The sequence below is a fragment of the Podarcis bocagei genome (genome assembly GCF_964188305.1).
Source record: "Podarcis bocagei genome assembly, chromosome: 10".
NCBI classification, from domain to species: domain Eukaryota; kingdom Metazoa; phylum Chordata; class Lepidosauria; order Squamata; family Lacertidae; genus Podarcis; species Podarcis bocagei.
The window spans coordinates 28,970,444-28,993,709 of NC_138135.1; the positions used below are offsets into that span (position 1 = coordinate 28,970,444).

General features: G+C 43.4%; 2 protein-coding genes across 3 annotated transcripts in view; one reads left to right on the forward strand and one right to left on the reverse strand.

The window, feature by feature from the left end:
- Positions 1-23,266, reverse strand: part of SYN3 (synapsin III) — a 186,750-nt gene that overhangs the window by 83,223 nt on the left and 80,261 nt on the right. The gene's annotated exons all lie outside the window — the stretch shown is intronic.
- TIMP3 (TIMP metallopeptidase inhibitor 3) overlaps positions 3,992-23,266 on the forward strand; it is a 45,466-nt gene continuing 26,191 nt past the window's right edge. Inside the window, exon 1 of the mRNA XM_081211039.1 lies at positions 3,992-4,459. Coding sequence (XP_081067165.1) covers positions 4,336-4,459 — 124 coding nt within the window. The 5' untranslated portion in view covers positions 3,992-4,335. The remainder of the gene's footprint in view (positions 4,460-23,266) is intronic.

Sequence of the window (23,266 nt, forward strand, 5' to 3'; positions counted from 1 at the left end):
AGCTGTCTTAAGCACACTTACTTGGAAGGGAGCCTCACTGAGCTTGGCAGGAGACTGAGTAAACATGCTTATGATTGTTCTAAAGGGCTTGGACAGGCACCTAGCTGAGATAAACAGTAGGCAAGTGTGGCCCCTTGGGAAAAATACCCCACAACTTCTGAGGTTTCATGTCCTCTGCACAATTTCATAGCAAAGCATATATACCCCCCAACAACTGCACTAGAGAGTTTTCAATTAATTATATAAGGCTTGTTTCAGATTATAGTCTAAGCATGCCAGATAAGAGCTCATTATGCACTATGGGTTACCTTATCCTGGGGTGCAACCTCTTAGCCTCATCCGAGCAAGAACAAAGATAACTTGGGCTTCATTATTTGATGATACAGCACTATTTTAATTTTCTTACAAAGGATATATTTCATGTGACATGGTACACTCTAATTACAGGGTTTCTCCATCCTCCCGAAGGAGGTTGGAGAGGAGAAAATTGATCTGGGAGTTAAGCAATTGATTCAAAGTCTACACACAAAGGTAACACAGAGAGGGAATTTCAATTTTGTTCTCTACTGATCCTGCCCCTATTGCAAAACATTAAGTGTGGATATAATGCTAGCTTTTCTTGTTGTTACCATAGCTAATAGATTGGGGCAGGCTGAAAAATTTATATGCTCCCTTACTGCACACCCTGGCACCTCTGGAGCAATATCAAGCACACACCTTATCATGCCGGTTTCAAAGGACTGGTCTCATTTTCATTAAGGTTTATTAGATTTCTTACATTCACTGTAAATTCCAAATGCAGGTTAAAAGTAAAGGGACCCCTGAACTTTAGGTCCAGTCTCGGACTCTGGGGTTGCGGTGCTCATCTTGCTTTATTGGCCGAGGGAGCCGGCGTACAGCTTCCGGGTCATGTGGCCAGCATGACTAAGCCGCTTCTGGCGAACCAGAGCAGTGCATGGAAACAGCGTTTACCTTCCCACCAGAGCAGTACCTCTATTTGCACTTTGTGCTTTTGAACTGCTAGGTGAGCAGGAGCTGGGACAGAGCAATGGGAGCTCACCCCGTTGAGGGGATTCGAACTGCCGACCTTCTGATCGGCAAGCCCTAGGCTCTGTGGTTTAACCCACAGCACCACCCGTGTCCCAAATGCAGGTCAGAACAATGTAAAAATACAATATTAAAGCCTATAATATCACACATATACAATATTAAACTTAAATCTTAATTGTGGCATTTTGGGTGATGCTCCGATAATGCAGCTGTGAACATCTCCCCTCAATAAAGAAAAGAAAAAAGCCCCCTGCGCTGCCATCAGACTTCAGTTGTGGTCTTGAGTATGTGGTGCCTATGGCAGTTTCTCGAGTTTGCGCATGTGCTCGTGGGCCATAAAAGGTTGGTGACCCCAGTTTTAGCAGCACAATGTAGGGCTAGCAATGCCTAAATCTTCTAAATCCCAATAATAGAGTTCTGACATCACACACAGTGGTCTAATGTGATTAATCACCCTGCCCTGTCTTTCCAGGATAATAAGGTTGCCTTGTTACATCTTGCATCTGACAGTTTCCTTTGCTGTGATTCTGTCTCTGCCATATGATCCCACAGGGGAACGGAGCAAAAGAATACAAACAATTCCTCCCCATAAATTGCAGAGAGTATTGCAATTGCTGAAATATGCACCAATATTAAGAGTTGGAAGATGATGGGGCTTTTCCAAACTCAGTTCTAAACAGCTGACTTTATAAACTCATAGTGACAGGGAGGCTTTGAGTGGAACTTTTTTGAGCATTACACAACTCAACATCAAATAATGGTTTTCCAGTGCCAAGACAACATGCATCATTCCCCCACTAGCACATTTGTTTATTGAGGAAAGAAATGTGACATTAATGTGTTGCCGCACTTTTCCCTTACATAAAAAGATAAAAAGGCACTTAAAATGGAATTCCTTTCTACTATCTCTAATTCAGAATTAGCTTGCACCCCATGAACATATCCACACATATAGGATTTAGCTATTTTCTCAAGGCACTCCTTGAGCTGTAAGGTTGTCATAGGTATTGCAAAGCAGAATTATTTTCATCTTAACTATATTTCAGCCCCCAGGATGCTTTAGGAGTAAACATGAGTTAAATTTAAATGAAAAGAACCAAAGTTGGTACATAGCATATACCATTCTTCTTGTGGCTTCCAGCCTGTTTCAAAGGTGTGATAAACACGCAGAAAACCAGGTTTGATTCAGATGACCTGCATTAGCCCAGTTTTGACAGGATCCAGTTTCCACACGATGGAAACTAAGTCAAAGCCTGGTGTGTGAAACATCCACCATGAATGGGGGATTCCCACTTGAGTTTTTCTTTTAAAAAAAATATTTTAAAAAATCATAGACTTGGATTGCTAGAATAGGTTTGGTAGGAAAATAAACAAAATTAGACAGGTGCTCTGTCCAACCCCCATAAGAATGTAAGAAAAGCCCCCTTGGATCAGGCCAATGGCCTGTCCAGCCAAGCATCCTGTTCTCACAGTGGCCAGCCAGGTTGAAATATACTCAGAGTCCTGTAGTGATTTCATGCTCTTCGTTGCAGCTTGTAAAACAGTGATTTAATTGCCCCCCAAACCTCAGGCTTCTATATACATTATTTACACAATGTGTTCTGTCTGATTCTGTGCTTCCCTCCTGGAGCCTGATTAGTCTTCTCCTGCAAGCCAATCAGTTGTTTCATTCTAGGATCCTGCTTGCCTGTTGTTCTAGGATCCAAGCTTAGTACATAACACAGGTGCCTGCAGGAAGCCCACAAGTGAGACATGAGCTCAGCAGTATGCTGCCCACTTGTGATTCCCAGCCACTGGTATTCAGAAGCACAGGGCCTCTGACAGTGGAGGCAGAACACAGCCCTTGTGGGCAGGATACGTTGGTAACCTTGCAATCCATGGCTTTGTCTAATCCTCCTTTAAAGTCCTACAAGTTGGTGGCTGCCATTGCCTTCTGGGGGAGTGAGTTCCAAGCAGGACATGAGTGCATCAGCACCCTCAACCACTTGTGAGTCCCAACAACTGGTATTCAAAAGCTATTTATCTGCTTATTGATTAATATCTCGCCTTCCTCCTCAAAGGAGCCCACGGTGCCAAACAAGAAGTGATAAACAATCTCGTTAAAACAATTTAGCAAAGCCTCCCAGAACAGGGGTGCCGATCTGAAAATATTGCTGGGGAGGTGGGTCCCACTCCACATATTCAATCACAAGATGCTATTGACTATTTGAATGCCAATGTCCATCAACTTGGCCGGGATCCCCTTAAATATTTTACACTGGGGGGGGGGTAAAGAATGAAGGGACCTCGGCCCCTAGGATTTGGCTCTTATGTCCCAGAGTGGCTTGCAAAGCATGTCATATGGGGTGGGATGGGCAGCACTGTGGACTAGTTATGGGAGCAGTCATAGGTGCCGACTCCCTGGGGCCCTGGGTGCCCGAGCACCCACAAAATTCTCCATGAAGGGGCCAGGCACCCACGAATTTCGGTGCCAGGGCATGCATGCTGCGTGGCCCTCACAGCCCCAGGCACCCACGGTCGCAGGGCCAAGCTGGAACTCCTGGGAGCAGTTCTGTGCCCACTTGGTTCGGTCTTTGGGACGCGCAGTCAGTCCTGCTGCCTCTTGGCAGTGCCCTCTCCTTCCAGCAGTTCTTGGCGACCTGTTGGGTGGGGATGAGGCGGCGGTGGCCGGAGTCTCCTTTGCAGCGACAGGTAGCAAGAAGCACGTCCCGATTAACCTATTCTTCTCCTCCTCCCCGTTCCTTTTCCGCGCGCACCAGGCGGCTCCTCTTGCCAGAAATCCCGTTCGCAGCCCCCCAGCCAGCGCATACAGTCAACGCACACATTATTCCCTATATGGAGCTGAATGCCTTGTTGCGACCCCGCCTCCAATGAGGTTGAGTGGTGGTGCTTTTTTTTTTTTTTTTGGTAGCCGCTCCCCTTTTCCTGAGGGATGAGGTAATGCGGGGCTCCGATTGGTCCGGGGGGCGGCACCCCAAGAGCCCGAGAGGGGCGCGATCAAGGCTATAACTCCCCGCAGCAGCCGAGAGCGGAGAAGGCAGAGAGGCGCTCAGCGGGGTTCGAACTCGTGCAGCAGAGAATCGAATTTCTGTTGAGAAGGGGTGGAAGGAAACGCAGCAACAGAAAGTCCCGCCAGATCCAGCCTGCAGTCTCTTCTTCGCCGCCGCCGCCGCCGACAAGTAGAAGAGGGAGGCAGGGGGCTGCAGAAAACTCAACAGTTTTGCAGAGACCCTCCACCCTTTCTCCGGTCCGTGTGAGAGAGTTCGGGCAAAGAGCATCAGCAGTATGTTTGGGTGCGTGCTGAGCCTTCTCATGCTGCTCTGCAGCTGGAGCCTGAGTGACTTGCTGGTGGAATCTTGTACCTGCGTCCCAAATCACCCCCAGGAGGCTTTCTGCAACTCTGACATTGGTAAGTGTACAGTTCCCTCTGCAGTCGTCCTGCCCCCCCCGCCCCCCGCTAACGGGCAGCATTATTGGCTCCTGGGGGCTTCTTAACCTCCCTGGTGCCATAGATTTGAAGAACCGGTGGTTGCTTTCGGAAAACGCACGCAGGTGTGCCTGCGTTTTGATGCCCATCGTTTTAACTTTAAGCACTGCACAGTACTGAACCGGTGGAGTCTCAAAGCAAAGCCATTTGACTGAGACGTGCTGTCGGAACTCTCAGTGACACAGACCTGCTTTGCAAGAGAGCTAAGCAGTTTTGCAAAATTCTAAGCCAAACCTCCCCGTTGCGTTTCCTTTTCTTCCTCCTCTCTTGTATCCTCTCTTTCTTATACATTGTACGAGTGGAGTTCACGATTGCTTGCGGTGTTATGAAGTTTAGTGATATTCAGAAAGTTCTCTGATCCAGTGTGAGCTGATTATGTCAGGGCTCAGTTTCCGGAAGAATTAGGAAGGAAAGCAGCTTCAGAGCATACCAGAGGGAGCCTAGCACATTTGATGGATTTCACCAGTTCCAGAGAAGGAACAGCGAATAATGCACATCCGGATGTGCCAATCCTTTGATGTTCTACCCAACCTGACTTCAATTAAACTATGAAATGCAGTTAAAAATAAAGGGGAGAACTGATCTAGATTTCAGTGATGTATGTTTACACTTCTCTCTGTGTTGGCATATTCTTGAAGAAATATTGTAGATAAGTATTTAAAAAACAATGCTTCTTATAATCACAGAGTCTTCTAGGGTGGGAGGAAAAGTACAACATGGATTTATAGGCTATAGTAACAGACTGTGAAACTGGCTTCTTTCCTACACAGACAAAAACAAAACTGAAGGTGTGTGTGCAGCCAAAATGTCCTTTATACTTGCTCAAGTAGCTGGGTTAGTGTCAAGCAAATACTAAAACAAGAACACGGGACAAATTCTCCTGCTCGAAGGGCCTGTGCCCAGCAACTTGAAAATAGTGTTATTCACAGCAATTAGTTACAACTGTATTTATAGGCTCCTCATTCTCATAATGTTGAACGCAGTGTCAAGGAAAAGACATTGCAGGCTTTCTGTTCAGTGTGCTTTGAACTGGGCAGGTTCATAAACTGTGTCGTGTTTTCAGGGAATCAAAACAAAAGAAGTGTGGTCCTTGGCTTTCTGAAATCACTATGTGTATTCTGTATATATGCACAGTTGTCACAAGGGAGAGAGGAACAAGTTAAAATGGCTCATTTGTAAATGCACTGCATAGTTTTCCTTCTGAAAAATGTAGTTCATAAGCACCCTGACTTTTTACAGTCAACCAGTGGAGTAACAGTGCACTCCTCCTCTGTCTGATATGGTGCTATTAACTGACCACATATAGCCATACTTGGTCTCTCAGAGTCTATTGCAACAGTTTTGAAACTTTTTCTTCTGGACACTTACAAGACAATTCTGTGCTTAGCATCCCCCTTAGCGGCTTGAAATGGATCTCAATAGTCCTCTAGCTCCTTGTGCTGCACTGTTATCCCAGAACAATTACTTGAGAGGCTCATCCCAAGACTTTTGTGACACTCATGGTTGCAGTTTGACCCATAGTGATAGTGGCCAACGTGGTGCCCTCCAAATGTTATTGAACTATGACCCCCATCATCCCTGATCATTGACCATGTTGGCTGGGGCTCCGCGTTGGCTACTCCTGAAAATAGTTTGAAAATGGCATGTCTAGTATATATGCCCATACTCATTATGTCCAGATAATAACAGGCAAAGGTTGTGATCTCTGAGTGACATTTACTGCCAAGTTGGGGATTATGTGGCCCTCCATATGTTGTTGGAATACAGCTCTTATCGGCCTCAGCCAACATGGTCAGTGATCAAGGATGATGAAGAGTACTGCAGTAATCTCACAACATCTGGAGGGCTGCAGGTTACACCCCCTCCCGCTTTACAGAAAGGTAAAAAAGCTGCACGATAAAAGTGGTGCCCTCTCTAGATCTGTTCTGGTAGTGCGGATCCCTTTATACTGCAGATCCAGATAGCTGTAGGGTGAGTGGCTGGGCAAAGGCATCCATCCATGTGGTGGTTTGACCAATATGTTTAATACTCCACATAAGTGCTGCCACTTCCTTTGGGGGGTGAATTACTTGCATGGTATGCTAAACATGCTGGTGGAGCAACCAAGTGGTGATAGCATTTACATGGACCTCAACAGGCATGTAGGTGATACTACCTCTACTTTTGCTTTTTACACCTGAAGGTGAAATGATGCAGGAAAATGGCCTCTCTTCCAAACTATGCTGTAACTGCTTCATATTGTTTCCTAGTAAAGCTGGCCCTGAATGCTGAGATGGAAAAGGTTTTATAGATATGGATTGATATGGAAAACTCTGTTTTTTTCTCTCTGAATGTCATTCTAAGTCGTTAGCCTATAACTCCCACTGAAAGTTAAAAATAAAATAAAAATCAAGAACGAGGGTTAGAGATTTTAGCTAAGTCCATTTATTCATGTCTAGTTTAGGTACTATGTTGGGAACGGAAAGCCATGAAAAACTTTGCATGTTAAAAAAGTGCTGGGAGAGTTGCAGTTTTACTTGAATAACTTTAGATTGGAAAATCCTGCAAATGGACAGCTGAAAGTTCACTGGAAGATTTTTAATGTTGCTCCTTTCTTTGTGTTGTAGGAGTAGGCGGATCAGTTTAGAGGCCACTGCCATTGAGAGTTTGCATTTTTCTGAAAATGGGAATACTTTCAAAGCTCATTTGTGTGCTCTTCCACGTGCTTCTAATGTACTGTGATGCATGAGATTGTATTGTGCTCTTAATCATAAATGCTGTGATTTCTCAGCGTACTATAAATACTGGTGTCTATGTGGGAGCAAAGAGGGTAGAATTGAGAAGGTGCATCTGGAAGTGTGAATAACGAGCGTGATTTTGGCTGAAGTGAAAATTAGTAAGTACGTTTTGGATTAGCTCTACTGCTGGGTTTGCTTTCACAGTCAAGGGGTTGGGACAAGACACAGGGAACAATCCAAACCCAAGTTCTGTCAGGATGAGCGAAGTGTGGAATAGATGGACCTCTGGCTGAGCTGGAAAACTGCTCCAACTCATACTTTCTAGGCATGGGACAAGCAGAAGTGGGGGCGAGCCCTGAATTTTTTACGGCATATCAGTAGATACGTGTTTTAAACTCACTCTGTTAAATGAAGCATGAATCTGATCCAGCTGTAGTAACAAATTATTCTAGTGACTCAAAGATAACACAGTCTCTTAATTGTTGATGGTGTGAATAAGCTCCTAGTAGGCAGACTCTTTGTGCTAATTCAGTGTCAAATTCTGAATTATCTACATTTTATTTTTAAATCATAGCTTCAGAATTGGAGTTAGTTGCAAGCTGAACTGAAACTGGGGCAGAGTGTAACTTTTACCACAAAGTGTAAACACTAGAGAACAGCATATAAAGTGGAAGATTAACAGAATTTCCAATACTAAGAGTCTATTTTTCGTTTTAAACATGTCTTATCCACAATGCTGAGAAGCACACTGTGGTCTGTGAAGGGCCAAGTCCTTCGGTCAACTACCAGCCCTGCCAGCATCTCTTTAGTAAACACTGCCATGCTCCTGAAGAGCCAAAAGAGGAAGAATTGGATCCAAACTTCTAGCTGACGAAGACATAAGTGTTTCCATGGAGACTTGTAGCAGTGTACCAGAGCAGGGTTTAGGCAGACTAAACTACATGCTGGTTGATAAAATTGTGTATGTGTAATAGAGTGGGGAGAAGAAGGTTTTTAAGGCTTGGCACAACTCTGTACAGCTCTTCAGATTCCTGGCAAAAATGCATGTCTTAGGGAGGAGTCAGTGCAGCAAGAACAGGTGCTTCAGAAAAGGCTGCCAGGACAGATCTGTTCACATTGTCCCTGTGACTCTGCAAGTCAATGAAGTAGTTAGAAAGCATCCTGGAAAACGTTTTCTTTTTTCTTTCTTTTTTTTTAAAAAGGAAATGCTAATGTGGTTTCAGAAGGAGCTGGATAATGCTTGCATCTTGTAAAAAACACACACACGCTTGAATTCAGGTACTAGGGTGAGCTCATTCATTTCTTTGTACTGGTGTATGACAGCAGCCTATAAGAGGGCAGTTGTGATGGCAGTGGTGAAAGGCAGTTCAAGTTCTATGGAGTCATAGTGACACCAGCATCAGAGGAAGCGAAAAGGTGGTTTTGGATGCAAGACAAGGGAGGAACAGGAAGTATCCAGCCTAGCCAAGGTCGTCTCCTCCCTCAGAGCAAAATCTTGCCTCCCCTCTAACCATACTTAAATTAGGATAGCAACAGGACTGCCATAAATAAAAATATATCCATAATTTGGTCTATGGAGAGTCCATGTTGCCACAACGGAGTACCAGACTGGACAAGAGCTAGTTATGACAGTCTAAGATCCACCATAGCCATCTTAAATTGTATCATAGGTTTACTCTTGTTTGCTACAATATTTGGGCCAAACTGTCCTACAGGAAATTGCCAATTTAAGTTCCAACTGGGCTTTTTAATTGGATCCTTGCAGCTTATTTTGACTAACAGGTTATTATTGTTTGCTCCTAAGTTATGTCCTAAATAGGGCAAAATAGAAACAGTGATTTACAGAGAACAATAAGAAGATCAGAAGGGACCATGCCTGGGAAATGAAGAAAGTTGTAGTTCTGATACCACAAGTAATTTCCTATATGGAAGGACTTTCACTGAGGGATCATTCAGAAATGGGACCCTTCATTATACAGTGGTACCTTGGGTTTCATACGCTTCAGGTTACAGACGCTTCAGGTTACAGGCTCCGCTAACCCAGAAATAGTACCTTGGGTTAAGAACTTTGCTTCAGGATGAGAACAGAAATTGTGCGGCGGCGGCAGCGGCAGCAGCAGCAGCGGGAGGCCCCATTAGCTAAAGTGGTGCTTCAGGTTAAGAACAGTTTCAGGTTAAGAACAGTCCTCCGGAACGAATTAAGTACGTAACCAGAGGTACCACTGTAGTCTAATACTGTATAGGCCAGAAAGCAATGTTTGCTCTCTATATGGTTTTACACTATGGTTTTATACTAGTCTTGTGTGCATTTATTTGGAAGTAGGGATGGGTGAAACTGCCAATTTCAGTTTCTCTCAGATTCTTATTTTTCTAATCATAGGGTTGCCTTCAACTATGTTTGACTCAGAGTAGACCCACTGAAATTAATGGACCTAAGGTAGTGATGGCTTGAAAAAGAAGAGAGGACATGACATGAGAGAATTCTGTGAGCCTGACAAAATAGCTTTGCTGCTTCTGCCCCTCAAAGGACACACATTTTGATGCCCCTTTTTGTTATTGTATGTGGAATAATGGAGACAATTGCTTTGTCTCCCCTTACAAAGCTGTGACCATTCCAGCAGGCATGTTGTACTTTTCGTTGCACTTTTTAAAACCGTTTTTTGCATGAGAAGCAAGAATTCTTCAGATTGCTAAATGCAGCATATCTGTATGTTCGGAGAGACCCTCCCCACTTCCTTCTTTCTGATAAAATGCTACAAGTATCTCACTTCACTATTCCACCTGCTACCAACACCCCAATTACACTTAGATAGAAAAATGTCCTACGGCTACACCCTTTCCCCAGCCTTTTCTGACTAAAACTTAACCAGTTTTAATGAACGCATGAGCATATGTCCCATGTTATGCAAGGAATTATCTGATTTAATGGGTGGATACTATTGTTCCCTGTTCATCTCAAGAGTTTTGATGTCTAAAATCTTAACTCTTCTTCTTCTTGAAATAAACGTACCCCATCTGCATGAGTTTGCTGTTGTATGAAGCAGACAACACACCCTTCTATATTGCCCTGCAACTCAGTTCAGCACCCCTGTTGACATTGTTTAGCAGGGAGCCCGAGTAATCCTAGTGGAGGCTCGTACACAGTGGAGAACAGGATGCTGGATCAAATGGGCCATTGGCCTGATCAAGTAGGTTCCTAATTTCTTAAGTTAACCTCCATCTGCCCTTAGCCAGCCCCACTTGCCTGCCAGAGAGTGGAACTACCTGTCAACCTCCTCCTCCTTACTCACAGAATTACTTCTGTGAGTGATACAAACTCGGCAGGGAAAAGGGTGGGGACTGGACTAAAATTAGTTTCCTCTGCATTGTCATTGGCTCTGGCTCCACCTGCTGTTGGTATTCTTGCCTTCTGCCCCTCTATTCCTAATGGGCACCAACCATCACTAATGCACTTCCAATTATATGTACATACTTCTGTTAGTCTGGAGTTATTTGTTTCCTGAAAAAAAGCTCTCAAATGATATTTCTGTTAAATCTTCAGGAGCTAATTAGTCAACCAACTTCCCAGGCAGAAGATTCTGGGTCACAATCAGCTGGTGTCTTTAGATGTGTTACAAGGTATTTATTTATTTTACAAATTGGCAAACTGCTTCCCAGCCTGAGGCTATCAAAGTGCTGTACAACAGGCTATTCCATTCAACAGCAAAGTATTCTGCGGAAGAGAAGGATACAACCTTCCCCAACCTGGTGCTCTCCAGATGTTTGGGACTACAACTCACATCAGCCCCAGCCAACATGGCAACGTTGTAGTAAAACATCTGGAGGATACCAGGTTATTGAAGGCTGGTTTAGCAGCCAAGAAAAGTGGTTGAGTGACAGCTACAGAAGCTGGCCTGGGGATTTGAGAACACTTGGTGCCTTGTGGAATTTGGCTTGTAATTTGTTACTAGTCCAAATGTTTTTCTTCCAAAAATGCGATAGAAGATTGTGTGTATTACAGTATTTCATAATGCAATTCTGAAGGGTTCTGTTAGTATCTAGTTACCACGGCACATGCTTACTCCAGATCTCCTGTGGGAAGTAAACTCCTCAAAACCTCAACATGTGCAGAAAGACAGATGTTCTAGTTTTGACTCAGGGTTCTTAGTTCCAACCGAGAAAGAGTTTTCTTCCATTTCCTTCTTCTGTGCTCTCCCTGACTGCTCCCTAGTTGGCATTGACTTCTGCCATACTAAATGAGACTGTAACTATGAAAGTGTGTGTGCATTGTATGTACATTAAATGTTTATTGATTTCATTACCAAGTTTTATTTACCTCCATAGGGAACCTTCACCGTTTCCCCTACATATATAATCCTTAGAATAGCCCATACATAATCCTTAGAATAGCCCAGTGAAGCAAGTCACTATTATCTCAATAATGCCACCTAGTGAATACATGACAGAGATAAGATTTGAAAAAGATTTCCTGGTTCCCATCTCACTTTTGAGCTACACCAGCTTCTCATATCCTTTTTCCTTATTGCAGGAAACCAATTGCAACTACCTTGTAGGATACATTTATTTGTGTGGAAAACCTGTACGGTATTGTTTTTGCCTAACTGGAATTTGTCCTTGAATTCTGATAATGCCTCTTGCTTGTCAGAATATAGCATAGATAGGTGTATGTGTAGAAAACTAGCCTATTATGCAAATATAAAATTAACACTTGTTGCTCCATCCATTTTTGCCTCTGTCCCCACCACTGCCATGTGGCCCTCAGAAGGTTGCCCAGAGGGAAATGTGGCCCTTGGATTGATCAAGGTTTCCCAACCTTGCCTTTATGGAGTCCCTCCTTGCAACACATGGAGATTTTCCAAACTGAATGTCAATATGGAGGAACTTGTTCCTTGAGAATAGGCAAAACTGGTTAGATCAGGCCTGCAGAAGCTATGGTCCCCCAGATGTTGCTGGAGCACAACTCCCATCATCAGTGGCAATCAGCCATGTTGGCTGGCACTGATGGGAGTTGGAGTTGCTCCAAGGAGATGTGAACAATGGGCAACAGAAGTGGAATTAAAATAAAATACAGTATATGGAATCAACAGCAGATCTCTTAGAATATCTAGGAAATAGGAACATAGGAAGCTGCAAAATACAGAATCAGGCCACTGGCACATTCAGGCAAACTATTGCCAACTACAGCAGCCCTGCTTCCCTAGGCCTTCATGCAGAGGCTTTCCCAGCTACCTGGGAGCCTTTAATTGGAGACACCTGGACCTTCTACTTGCAAACATGTCTACCACAATCTCCCATAAAGGTAAAAAAAACCACCCCAACTTATTTTATTCAGATGTGTTTCCAAAAGCAAAACTAGATAAGCAAAGATGGCATTTTCAAGGCAACATGTTCCATACTGAGCCTGCCCTAGCAAAGCTCTGATCACCTGCTTCCTTAAGACCTCTCTCTGTGGAAGGCTCGCCTTACATTCCCTTTTTAATGTGTTCATAATTGCTTTAATTAAAACAAACAGTTTGAAATAAGCCCGTTTTGCCCCAGTTGAACTAAGTCTGTTTGAAGTTGATTTTCCTGTCTGCACATGAGGTTTAAGGACAAGAACCCAAAATATGACAGCATCTGTTTTATACCCGCTGATCCCCCAAACAACCCTAGCAACCAGTAGCGGATCAAGGAGGGAAGTTTCTGCATACTGCCTCCAGTATCGCAGCATGAGAATTGCAACATAGGAAGAACCCCTACTGGATCAAGCCCAAAGCCCATCCAGTCCAACATCCTGTTCTCGCAGTGGCCAATCAGATGCCTATAGGGAGTCTACGAACCTGCCACGAACACAGTAGTGCTCTCCTGCTTGGTTTTGTTCCCCAGCTACTGGTGTTCAGTGGAATGCTAAATAGCTTTTCTTTTTTTAATGCATGCCACTTGGAAATGCTAATGATTAAGCAGTATATAAATGCCTTAACCAACCAACCAACCAACCAACCAACCAAATGAAATGATGCCTCTGATACTGGACTTAGTACATAGCCACCAGGAACAGTAACCATTAAGAGTCTTAACCTCCCATGAGGTCTTTCCAATAGGGGTCAGTAACTCTGGTGCTGTGCCCTGCCTCCCAGTTACCAATGCAGAATATGTATGGTGTGGGAAGGGAATGGTGGCTCTACCAATCTGTCTTGCTAGCTGTCAACTTTGGGTGACTGGGGAAGCTTTGACCCTCCCAATACCCTCCATCATCTGTAAAACTAGTCAATGACTGAACATCATTTTACTCTTACTAGAGATCTGCAGCTAAAGAAGTGCTCAGTTAGTTCAAATCCATTTGTGTACTTAGCATCCCACACAGATGTAGCATCGGATACACTACATCTTGGCACTCACTGCCCCTTTCAGATTGCCTGGTCACTAATCTGGGATAATAAATAAAACCACAGATGGGAGAGTTCTATGTAATTCCTAGAGACACAAGAGACCCCTCATGGCCTTATGCCCTTTGCTTCCCTATGATCCCCTAGCTTTCCTCTCATGCCTCTGTTTCTTCCTCTTTCCCTTAGACTTCTACATTGCACTCCACGGGATACTCTGCCATTTTCTTCTACTCATGTACCTTGGAGTATATTGCACTGAACTGACTGGGGCTTACTTTCCAGTAGACATTGTATAGCGTCACACAGTAAATCTCTTTTCTGTCATTTGCCCCTTGAGGCTACAAGGCTCAGTGCACGAAGTGACGCTTAGCTAAAAACAGCGCAATATTTTTCACAATGCTGATGCTTTTCTGTACTCAGCAGTCCTGCTGCTGACTGGGTGAGATTCCAGGACATGCTTAGAAATGAGACAGAGGCCTCTTAAGTTCTGTAGCAGTAAAATTAATGTTGACCATGAATAGTCCAAATTCCTGATGCTGTTTACACAAGCCCTTTCTAGAGAGAAACAGTACCTGGAGAGTGAGACACGTTAAATATATTGCACAGAGAAGGTTGTGACTTTTTTAAAAAAAGAACTTTGCAGAAGTCTGCATTAATAAATGACAAGCAATTCCCCTTAATCTTGTTTGTTTCGCAACATACAAAGTGGGAGGTTTCAGTGCTAGCTTGAATGTTCCTCAGTCATTCCATGTGAGCATGATAATCATGCACATTCCCCTTAAATACAACACACCTGTAATACACATCCAATGCATATATTATCTTATGAGGAATACCAAGCATAATCACTTAGGTAACCCTTGGTTCTGTGGAGGAGCTGTATATAAGTAACATGACAAATAATAAAATTCACATTCAGTCCCACTAATTAAATTGCTCCCACCAATTAACCAAAACTTCAGATCAATCTACTGTAGGGCTACAAGCTTGCATTTCTACTTTCAAACCTAGGGTAGCAGCATCTGTCCCATGGTAGAACCGTAGCTATTTCTGGTAAATAACTCCATTTAGAGGAATGCCCATTTGCTGGTCATATGGCTAGTCTTTAATTCTAGCGACCTGTGTCATGAGGCTGTTAGTTTTCCTGCAGCTTATCTGCCTCATAAAACCACAAGATGCTGTTTGTTCCCCAAGGATATGCAATAAGCGCCAACCTGGAACATGGATTAGCACCAAGGCCTGGTGGCCTGACAGCATTGTGTGTGCCTTTCTAACACTAGACCGGAGCTCCAGCCGGGGCTTCCTTTCATTCTCATGAACGTTAATCTCACTTAAGTAATCCTTTTAAGAAATGGAGCTGAAAGAAAGAACTCCTTAATGCCTGTTCCCCAGCAAGATGCAGAGGAAAAAACACATTTGGCTGAAAGTGGTGCAGACCTAATTGTGGGGAAACTAGGCTGAAAAGAATTAGCATGCCATATTCCTGAAAAGGAAAGCAGCCAAGATGTTTTCAGCAACTGCAAAGGCATAAAATAAGAGTACGAATCTACCTATCCAAGGGGTATCTGTGTGCAGAGTTTCTAGATTTTCTGTCCAGTACAAGGAATGCTGTGGAAGAGTCACATTAGGGGGGTTATTTCTTCATTAAGACTTGAATCTCACTGACTGTGGGACAACCACATGTTACATTTGCTACACAGCTATGTTTTGAGTGCATTTAAAAAATATAAATATGGGACGCGGGTGGCGCTGTGGGTTAAACCACAGAGCCTAGGGCTTGCCGATCAGAAGGTTGGCGGTTCGAATCCCTGCGACGGGGTGAGCTCCCGTTGCTCGGTCCCTGCTCCTGCCAACCTAGCCGTTCGAAAGCATGTCAAAGTGCAAGTAGATAAATAGGTACCGCTCCGGCGGGAAGGTAAACGGCGTTTCCGTGCGCTGCTCTGGTTCGCCAGAAGCGGCTTAGTCATGCTGGCCACATGACCCGGAAGCTGTACGCCGGCTCCCTCGGCCAATAAAGCAAGATGAGCGCCGCAACCCCAGAGTCCGAGACTGGACCTAACGGTCAGGGGTCCCTTTACCTTAAAAACATAAATAGCCAGTGTCTCTCCCCCCACCCCATCTAGGTTGGGACCCTAGCACAGTTCAGTGCAGGATACAGCTGCAACATACCTGATAGATGGCTGTGCAATATCTGCTTAAATACCTCCACAGAGGGAAGTTTAGCCACAATGTCCTAAGGCAGTCAGTTTCACTGTCAAACTGTTCTTATCATTAGGATGTTTAACCAACCGTTTAGCTGAAATCTGCTTCCCAGCGGCTTTCATAAGTTGGTTCTAGTTCTGCCCTCTTGTCAGGGATCGTGCTGAGGAGGGCTGCACTGAGGAGGAATGGTGGGAGTCTCCCCCTCCCCCAATCAGAATCCTGAATCTTATGAGGAGCAGTGGGACAGTACAGTGGTACCTCTGGTTATGGATTTAATCTGTAACTAGAGGCACCATTTCTGCCTCTAGTTGGTGTGATAGAGGACTTCTGTGCATGAGCACGGTCCACAGAGTGCTTTTGCGCATGCGTGAGTGGTGAAACCCGGAAGTATGCACTGTGGCCGTAACCTGGAGGTTACGCAACACGAGGTACCACTGTACAGTGGAACCTTGGGTTGTGAACATGATCCATGCAAGAGGCACAGTCGCAACCCACAGCGCCGCATCTGCACACGTGCGGGTCGCAAACCGGCGCTTCTGCACATGCGCAAAGCTCAATATAGCACTCCTGCGCATGTGTGAGTGCCGAAACCTGGAAGTAACCTGTTCTGGTACTTCTGGGTTCGGTGAGGTGCGCAACCTGAAAATTCATAACCTGAAGCACCTGTAACCTGAGGTACCACTGTATAGATTTGGAACAGTGGTTTGCAGAGGGACATAGTTCAGAAGACAGAAATTGGGAAGAACTGGGTGGTGAACACCTAGGGAAAGAAGAACTGTGAGAGAGAGAGTTAACACTCTCTTTCACTGGAAAGCGTCCAGCCTCTCAGCCTAAGGTCAAGGAGAGCAGATAAGGTGGCAGCACAGAAAGCAAAGTGGTTGTGAGAGCAGGTTGCAAGACGCAGAAGTGACGTGGATGACAAGGGGGGGGGGAAGTGGGTGGAATCCTTAATTGGGAGCACCTTCATTCCTAGAAATATATTCTTTGTTCTCTCACTATGATCATTAAAATTTCTAACTGGTAAGAGACTCCTTTCACTTTGTTCTGCTTATCTACTGCCAAAGGGGGAGGGGGAGGAAGCCAATTTCCTGAAACCTGACACCCCTGGAACAAGAGAGATCAACCCTTCTCTACGTTGATTCCTTCAGATAGCTAACGATTGCTCTCATGTCTCTCCTTAATTTTCTTTTCTGTGATAAACACACCCAGCTCTTTCACTTATACCTCATGGGAATCATAACAGCAAAATGTTTAAGGCTAAACTATTCCCAAGAACACCAGTGCCTTGTAAGAAGGCTGAGTAAGTGAGCAATCCCCTTCCAAACAAGTTTTTTCCATGCTCAAGGAATCTGGGATAAAGTGGTCTTGGTGACAGCACTCTTAGGGATTCTGCTGGTCTTTTTGGTATCTCCAAACAAAAGTGTACAGGAGTATCAGTGCACAAAACAAGAAAATCTCATGTATTCAAAGATGGGCCTAAACCTAGGGGAGAAACAAGAGCATTGTTCTATTCATATTTTATGTTCTTCAGACTGGGGGTCAGGTAATTGCATCAGTTCTAGGAGTGAATATAGGTGTATGTGTGCTGCCACATATCACATAATTTTAGGATAACTGAAAACCTGCTCCGAATTATCCTTGAAAACCATGGTATTTCCCACCCCCACCCTGCCAGTGCCAACAAGTTTAATTTGTGCTCATTTTGTTTGCAGTAACAGTACCTGCGTGAAAGGTGTGCAAAATTTAAGAGACGTGCCCTGAAAAAAAGTCAGCTTAACACACATCCTACATTCTCGAATTTACCAGGACTTGTGCAAAGGCATGAGAGAGGGCTTTCACATGATTAAATATGTCTCATTCCAGCATTTAAGCAGTTAAAAACAGCAAGAAGGAGGAGATTTGCTGGTGGCCGGACAGAGGAAAACCACCAGATGTAGAAAAATAAATACTTCTACCTGACTTTGCAAGAGGGGAAGTGACTAGTATGAAAAGGTAACAGATATTTGAGTTGGAGAGCTAAGCGGATATCTGGGTTAAAGCAACTATTTTCTGTGACATTGCTACATCCCCTCTCAGGGAAAAAAATATTCCAGGCTTGGCCTTGTGGTTTGGCCCCTTATGGATTTTCCAAGTCCCCTCTCCCAATTTCCTACTTCCTGCCTTCCTCTTCTAACAGTGCTAAAAATACCTTCTTTTGCTTTGCTTGTAACTTGAAATATGTACTCGGTAGTTTAAAGCTGTGATTCTATATATGCTTATTTGGGAGAAGCCCCATGGAACAAAATTGCATAGGACTGGGCTGTGCGCGCACACACAGCGCTTTTAAAAAAACCTACTCTGAGCCTTTAGGATCAAATTAGATGCAGTGCATTTCTTTTCACATGTCTGCCCTGCTTATTTTACTTTTTTCATGACTATACCTCCCTTCAGCCAACGACTCCCAGGGAGGTTCATAATAACAGTCCAATGAAGTAATACACAATGCAATGTAACAAGAAATAGCATAGCTGAAAGGAGAAGATTTGAAAAGGCCAGTGCTCAAAACTTAAAAAGACCTGGGAGAATTAAAAGGATTGTCACCTGGCACCTAAAATATAACAAAGAAGATGTCAGGCGAGACTACTTGGGGAAGGAACTCCATAAACAGGTTCCACCACTGAAAACGCCCTGTCTCTACCTTGAGATGGTGAGGGCACTGAGTGGACAGCCTCTTGAGGATCCTGATGAATGAATAGAGTGATTTGGAAACATAGCTGCAATATTCTATCTAGGACAGCAGGGTTTGAAGGTCAACAGAAAGGGACTGGCAAAGCAAAGTTGGTCTAACATTACCAGTGAAATTAGCAGTAAAATGAGCATCTATGAATAGGGATGGACAAATCTGTCAATTTCAGTTTCTCATTTTCCAACTGTAAGTTTGGTTTGCCCTATGGAACAGACTCATTTGAGAGGTGGTGGACTCTCTCTCCTTGAAAGTTTTAAAGCAGAGGTTGGATGGCCACCTGTCATGTATGATTTAGTTGACATTCCTGCATTGCAGGGGGTTGGACTAGATGGATTCCCATCTCTACAATTATATGATTCTATATATTTGTGAATTTCTTTTAAGTTTACATGATAATTCAGATACATTTTCATGTGGATTTATCCTAACTTTTGCATCTCCCTCCCTAATTTTACCCTAGCAGAATGAATCGCTATATGTTAATTTCACGAAGATTACATTCTTTGCATGCATTTGTCATGGATGTACACATTTTTAAAGTGTTATTTGGTTGGAGAGTCACACTGCATAATTTGGAGCTGCAAATTTTGAAGGAGAGGTGCATTTTGGTGTGCATATTGGTTTGGGAACCCCACCCCTATCTTGGAGATGAATACTTTGCCCCTCCCACACCATATTTCCCCTCAGTGCCCATTGTTCCAGACACTTTCCCCCATTGCAACTCAGTTCCAGGATCAGAGCTAAGAATGGAGAAGAGTACTTATTGTGGAGAGGTGAAGCATGGGAGCAGGAGAGGTTCAGCTCCCCTTCTTTGCACACACCTTATGGTTAAAGTAAGACCTCTTCTCACTTTATATGTGAACAGGATGGGCAAGCGAATGATGTCCCTATTCTTTTTAGTTGGGCCTTTGGATCCCTTTTATAGCTAAAGGTTTTCTTGCAGTGTATTGAACTAACCTGGAGACTAGATTTCAGATTGTCTCACCAGCAACTGCTTTTGCTAAGTAGTTCGTAAATTTGTAAACAACGCACCTCCTTCTGCAAATAATGTAATATTATAGACACTCCCAGTCATCATACTTAAATATGCATGTGAATCATTCAACCTCCAGGTGTGGGAACATTTTTCAGATTCTCAGGCACCATTCAACAGTGTGTGTGTGTGTGTGTGTGTGTTGAGAGACAGAAAGAGAGAGATTGGCATGCAGGTTTCTGGGATTTTTCCAGCCCTGAAAATTATTTACAAATGCAACAAGATAGTGACCTAGTCACAAAGTTGTTTACATCCAAGTGGAAAAGATATTATCCAGCAGAGGATTGGAAGCAGTTTCAGCGGCCCAAGGTCTCTATTCAATTCATAACCTTTTGTTTTAATGTTCTTTTTGTTAAAGTCATAGGTTTTCTTTTAGGGCAAAGATGAGAAGATCAGTGGCGAGAAATTTAAAGAGTAATAAATTTGCTATGGCATAAGCTTTTATGTACTACATCAGATGCATTAAGTGTTATCTTTAGCTGCAACTGCAAGTGCACATACATGGCAGGGCAAGGGGATTTTAAAAAGTAGAGCCAGTGCTAATTCAATGAAAGCTTGAACATATAATTTCATAACAGTGCTGGTAGGTGGTAATACAATCAATTTAGTAATGTTGAAATTGACATCTGTAGTGGGACAGCAAACCACTGATTCTGTTCAGACCTCAATGAAAAGAACTGAACTTGATAAATTGTAATTCCATAGTAGATTTGGAGACAGAGTAGGCATCTGCATCTGTTGCACTGTCTGCTTCCTGTCTATTACATAATTGTCATTATCTATACTTTTTGCATTTCATTTCTCTCTTTTTGACGTTTATATATACCTCCATTCAAATACCTGCAACTGAGGATAGCACATATATTTCTGATGAAGTGAAATCTAGTCCATAAAAATTTATACCATAACAAACTTGTTAAATGTTTAAGGTACAAGATTCTTTGATGGTTTTGCAACAACACAGAATCAACACAGCTACCCACTTGCAAATTGCATTTTTGGCCAGGGGTGGGTTAGGGTTAAACCCCAAGAGTGAAGCTGATTTTTTTCCTGGTCAGCTTTGCTGGAAACTAAATTATTTCCAGCACTGTGGAAACAGTGTTTATTTTGTTTATTGTCAAATGAATTTTCTGAAGCTTAGCAGAATGCTCAGAAAGCAAGATACGTCAGCACTTTTGGGAACCCTGCACAACATAAAGCACCAGCATGTACGCACACAGCCTGCCTTTCAGGGTCAGATGTGTTCTCAAAATCAGTGCATTCCTTTCATTTTGCAAAACAGCAGTCTAACACTTTGACAATACTCAGTAAATACTTGGTGACAGAGTCTGTCTGGGGCCATTCAGATGCCTCATTTAGGTCCTTCCACGGACCATTTCAAGCACGGTATTAATAGCACTAGCAGACAGCACCTGTGTGTATGTCTGGATGGGAATGGTGTGGTAGTCAGAAAAAACACACCCAAATAGATAGGTTCCTTCCTCTGGGATATTCCTTATATGCCTGCTTCCTTCTGCACACTATAGTCTGGAAGGTAAGCTATAAATGAGGAATGCCTTGTCTCCCCACATCAATGAGGAGCTGCATGGTGAATATTTCCAGCCTGTCCTCTATAATTCATTTAATTATAATTGGACACATTAATTAATTCATTTTATTTATGCCCCTCTCTTCCTCTAGAAGACTTTCCTGGTTGTCCCTTGTGCTTTTAAACAGCTGTTTAATTTGCAGAAATCAGCAAGGAGAGCTTTTCATGACATGGTGAAATGCCTTCTCATCCTTTGCCAGTGGCTGCAGGTCGAGGTGCATGGCAGCAGGGACTAATAAAAATGTGGGCATCTATAGCCAAGGAGCTCAGAGCACCCTGCCTCAAATTCTAGCATAGCCCAATTTCTCCCACTATTTTCTTCAAAAACATCCTATTCTCCCACTCAATTTTTGATTCAATGTATCTCTACCTCCACTGTGTTCCTTTATTCCATCGCTCTCCTTCATGTGTTTAGATAGATTTGAAGCCTGCAAATAGGGAGGAGACATTTCTCTTTGACTCTTATGTTGTAAAGTGCCTTAAGTATCTTTCAGATGCTTACAGCTGCCTCTCATTCAAGCAGATCTGCTTAGCCTCAATGGCAGAACCAAATTTAGGGTGGCGAAAATTGAGGACACAAGAGGATAGCCATATGTCTGTACTTTCCCTGACATTATTTTACTTTATGGCAACCCTAATAAATATATTTCACTGTAGTGGGGAAGACTGATGAAGTGACATATGCCTGCTCACTCTGCTCTCCTTAAATCAGACTTTGATGAGGCAGTATTTCAAATAGAGGACTGAGAAATAGGACAGATAGCCATGATAAACTAACCCCCAAAATCATTTTTGGTTCCAGGGCTCAGACCTAGAACTGGAACATGTTTATTAATGAAGATGAATATGCTGCTGAGTATATGCAAAAAAAGCATTTCTCACCTTATGAAATAACCCCTACCACATCCTAGCTATCTAAGGCAAGGATGAGGAACCTGTAGCCCTCTAGGTGTTGTTTGACTACAGCTCCCACCATAGCTGTCTATGGGCCTTGCTAATGGGGGCTGAAGGGAGTTGTAGTCTAAGGAGCGTCTCCACCCCCATTGTTCTACCTGGACACTGAGGTTCAGCGCCGAGGGCCTTCTGGCGGTTCCCTCACTGCAAGAAGCCAAGTGACAGGGAACCAGGCAGAGGGCCTTCTTGGTAGCGGCACCCACCCTGCGTAACGCCCTCCCACCAGATGTCAAAGAGAAGAACAACTACCAGACTTTTAGAAGGCATCTGAAGGCAGCCCTGTTTAGGGAAGCTTTTAATGTTTAACAGACTACTGTATTTTAATACTTTGTTGGAAGCCACCCAGGGTGGCTGGGGAGACCCAGCCAGATGGGCAGGGTATAAATTATTATTATTATTATTATTATTATTATTATTATTATTATTATTATTATTACAGCATCAGGAGGGCCACATGTTCCCCATTCCTGATCTAGGTGTCCAGACAGGTAGAAGCCTCTCTATCTCTCCTTTTAGAAATTAAGCACCTGTGGTGATCCAATACATTATTATACAGGGATTCCACTGTTGTAAAAGGATGGAGTTAGGCAGTTCTGTTTTTCCACAAAAAGAGGTGCCAGAGCACACCATGAACACCTTTTTCGTTCTCTTAGAATGGCAATGGCACCCACTGGAGAGGTGCTGGAACTGAGTTCCTGTGAGTTCCACCTGAAAAAAGCCCTGGGATTATATAAAAATAGGGTTCATTGGCATTTGTTACTATTACGGAAAAATCAGAATCTAACATGTACAGTATTGTGCAGGTAATAATAGTTTAGGCTGCAATTCTTTACACACTTAACTTGTAGTTACGTTCCACAGAACATAATGGGACTTACTTTTGAGTGGACATGCATAGGTGAGCATAGTTAGTCATGGAACTAACCATGCCCACCTTTGAATACTTGTTACCACTGGTATTCTGGATCAAATCCTGTAGTTCCATCATTCAAATCCTGATTTGGAATTTTATGAAGGTGCGGTATAGAGTATGTCTTATGATAATGACATTCTTTGAATATTTGAGCCTTTCTGTACCAAACCATCTGCATTCCTGCAGCATTTCTGGCATCTTTGTGCTATAGTTTAACCCTTCATGCTGAAGC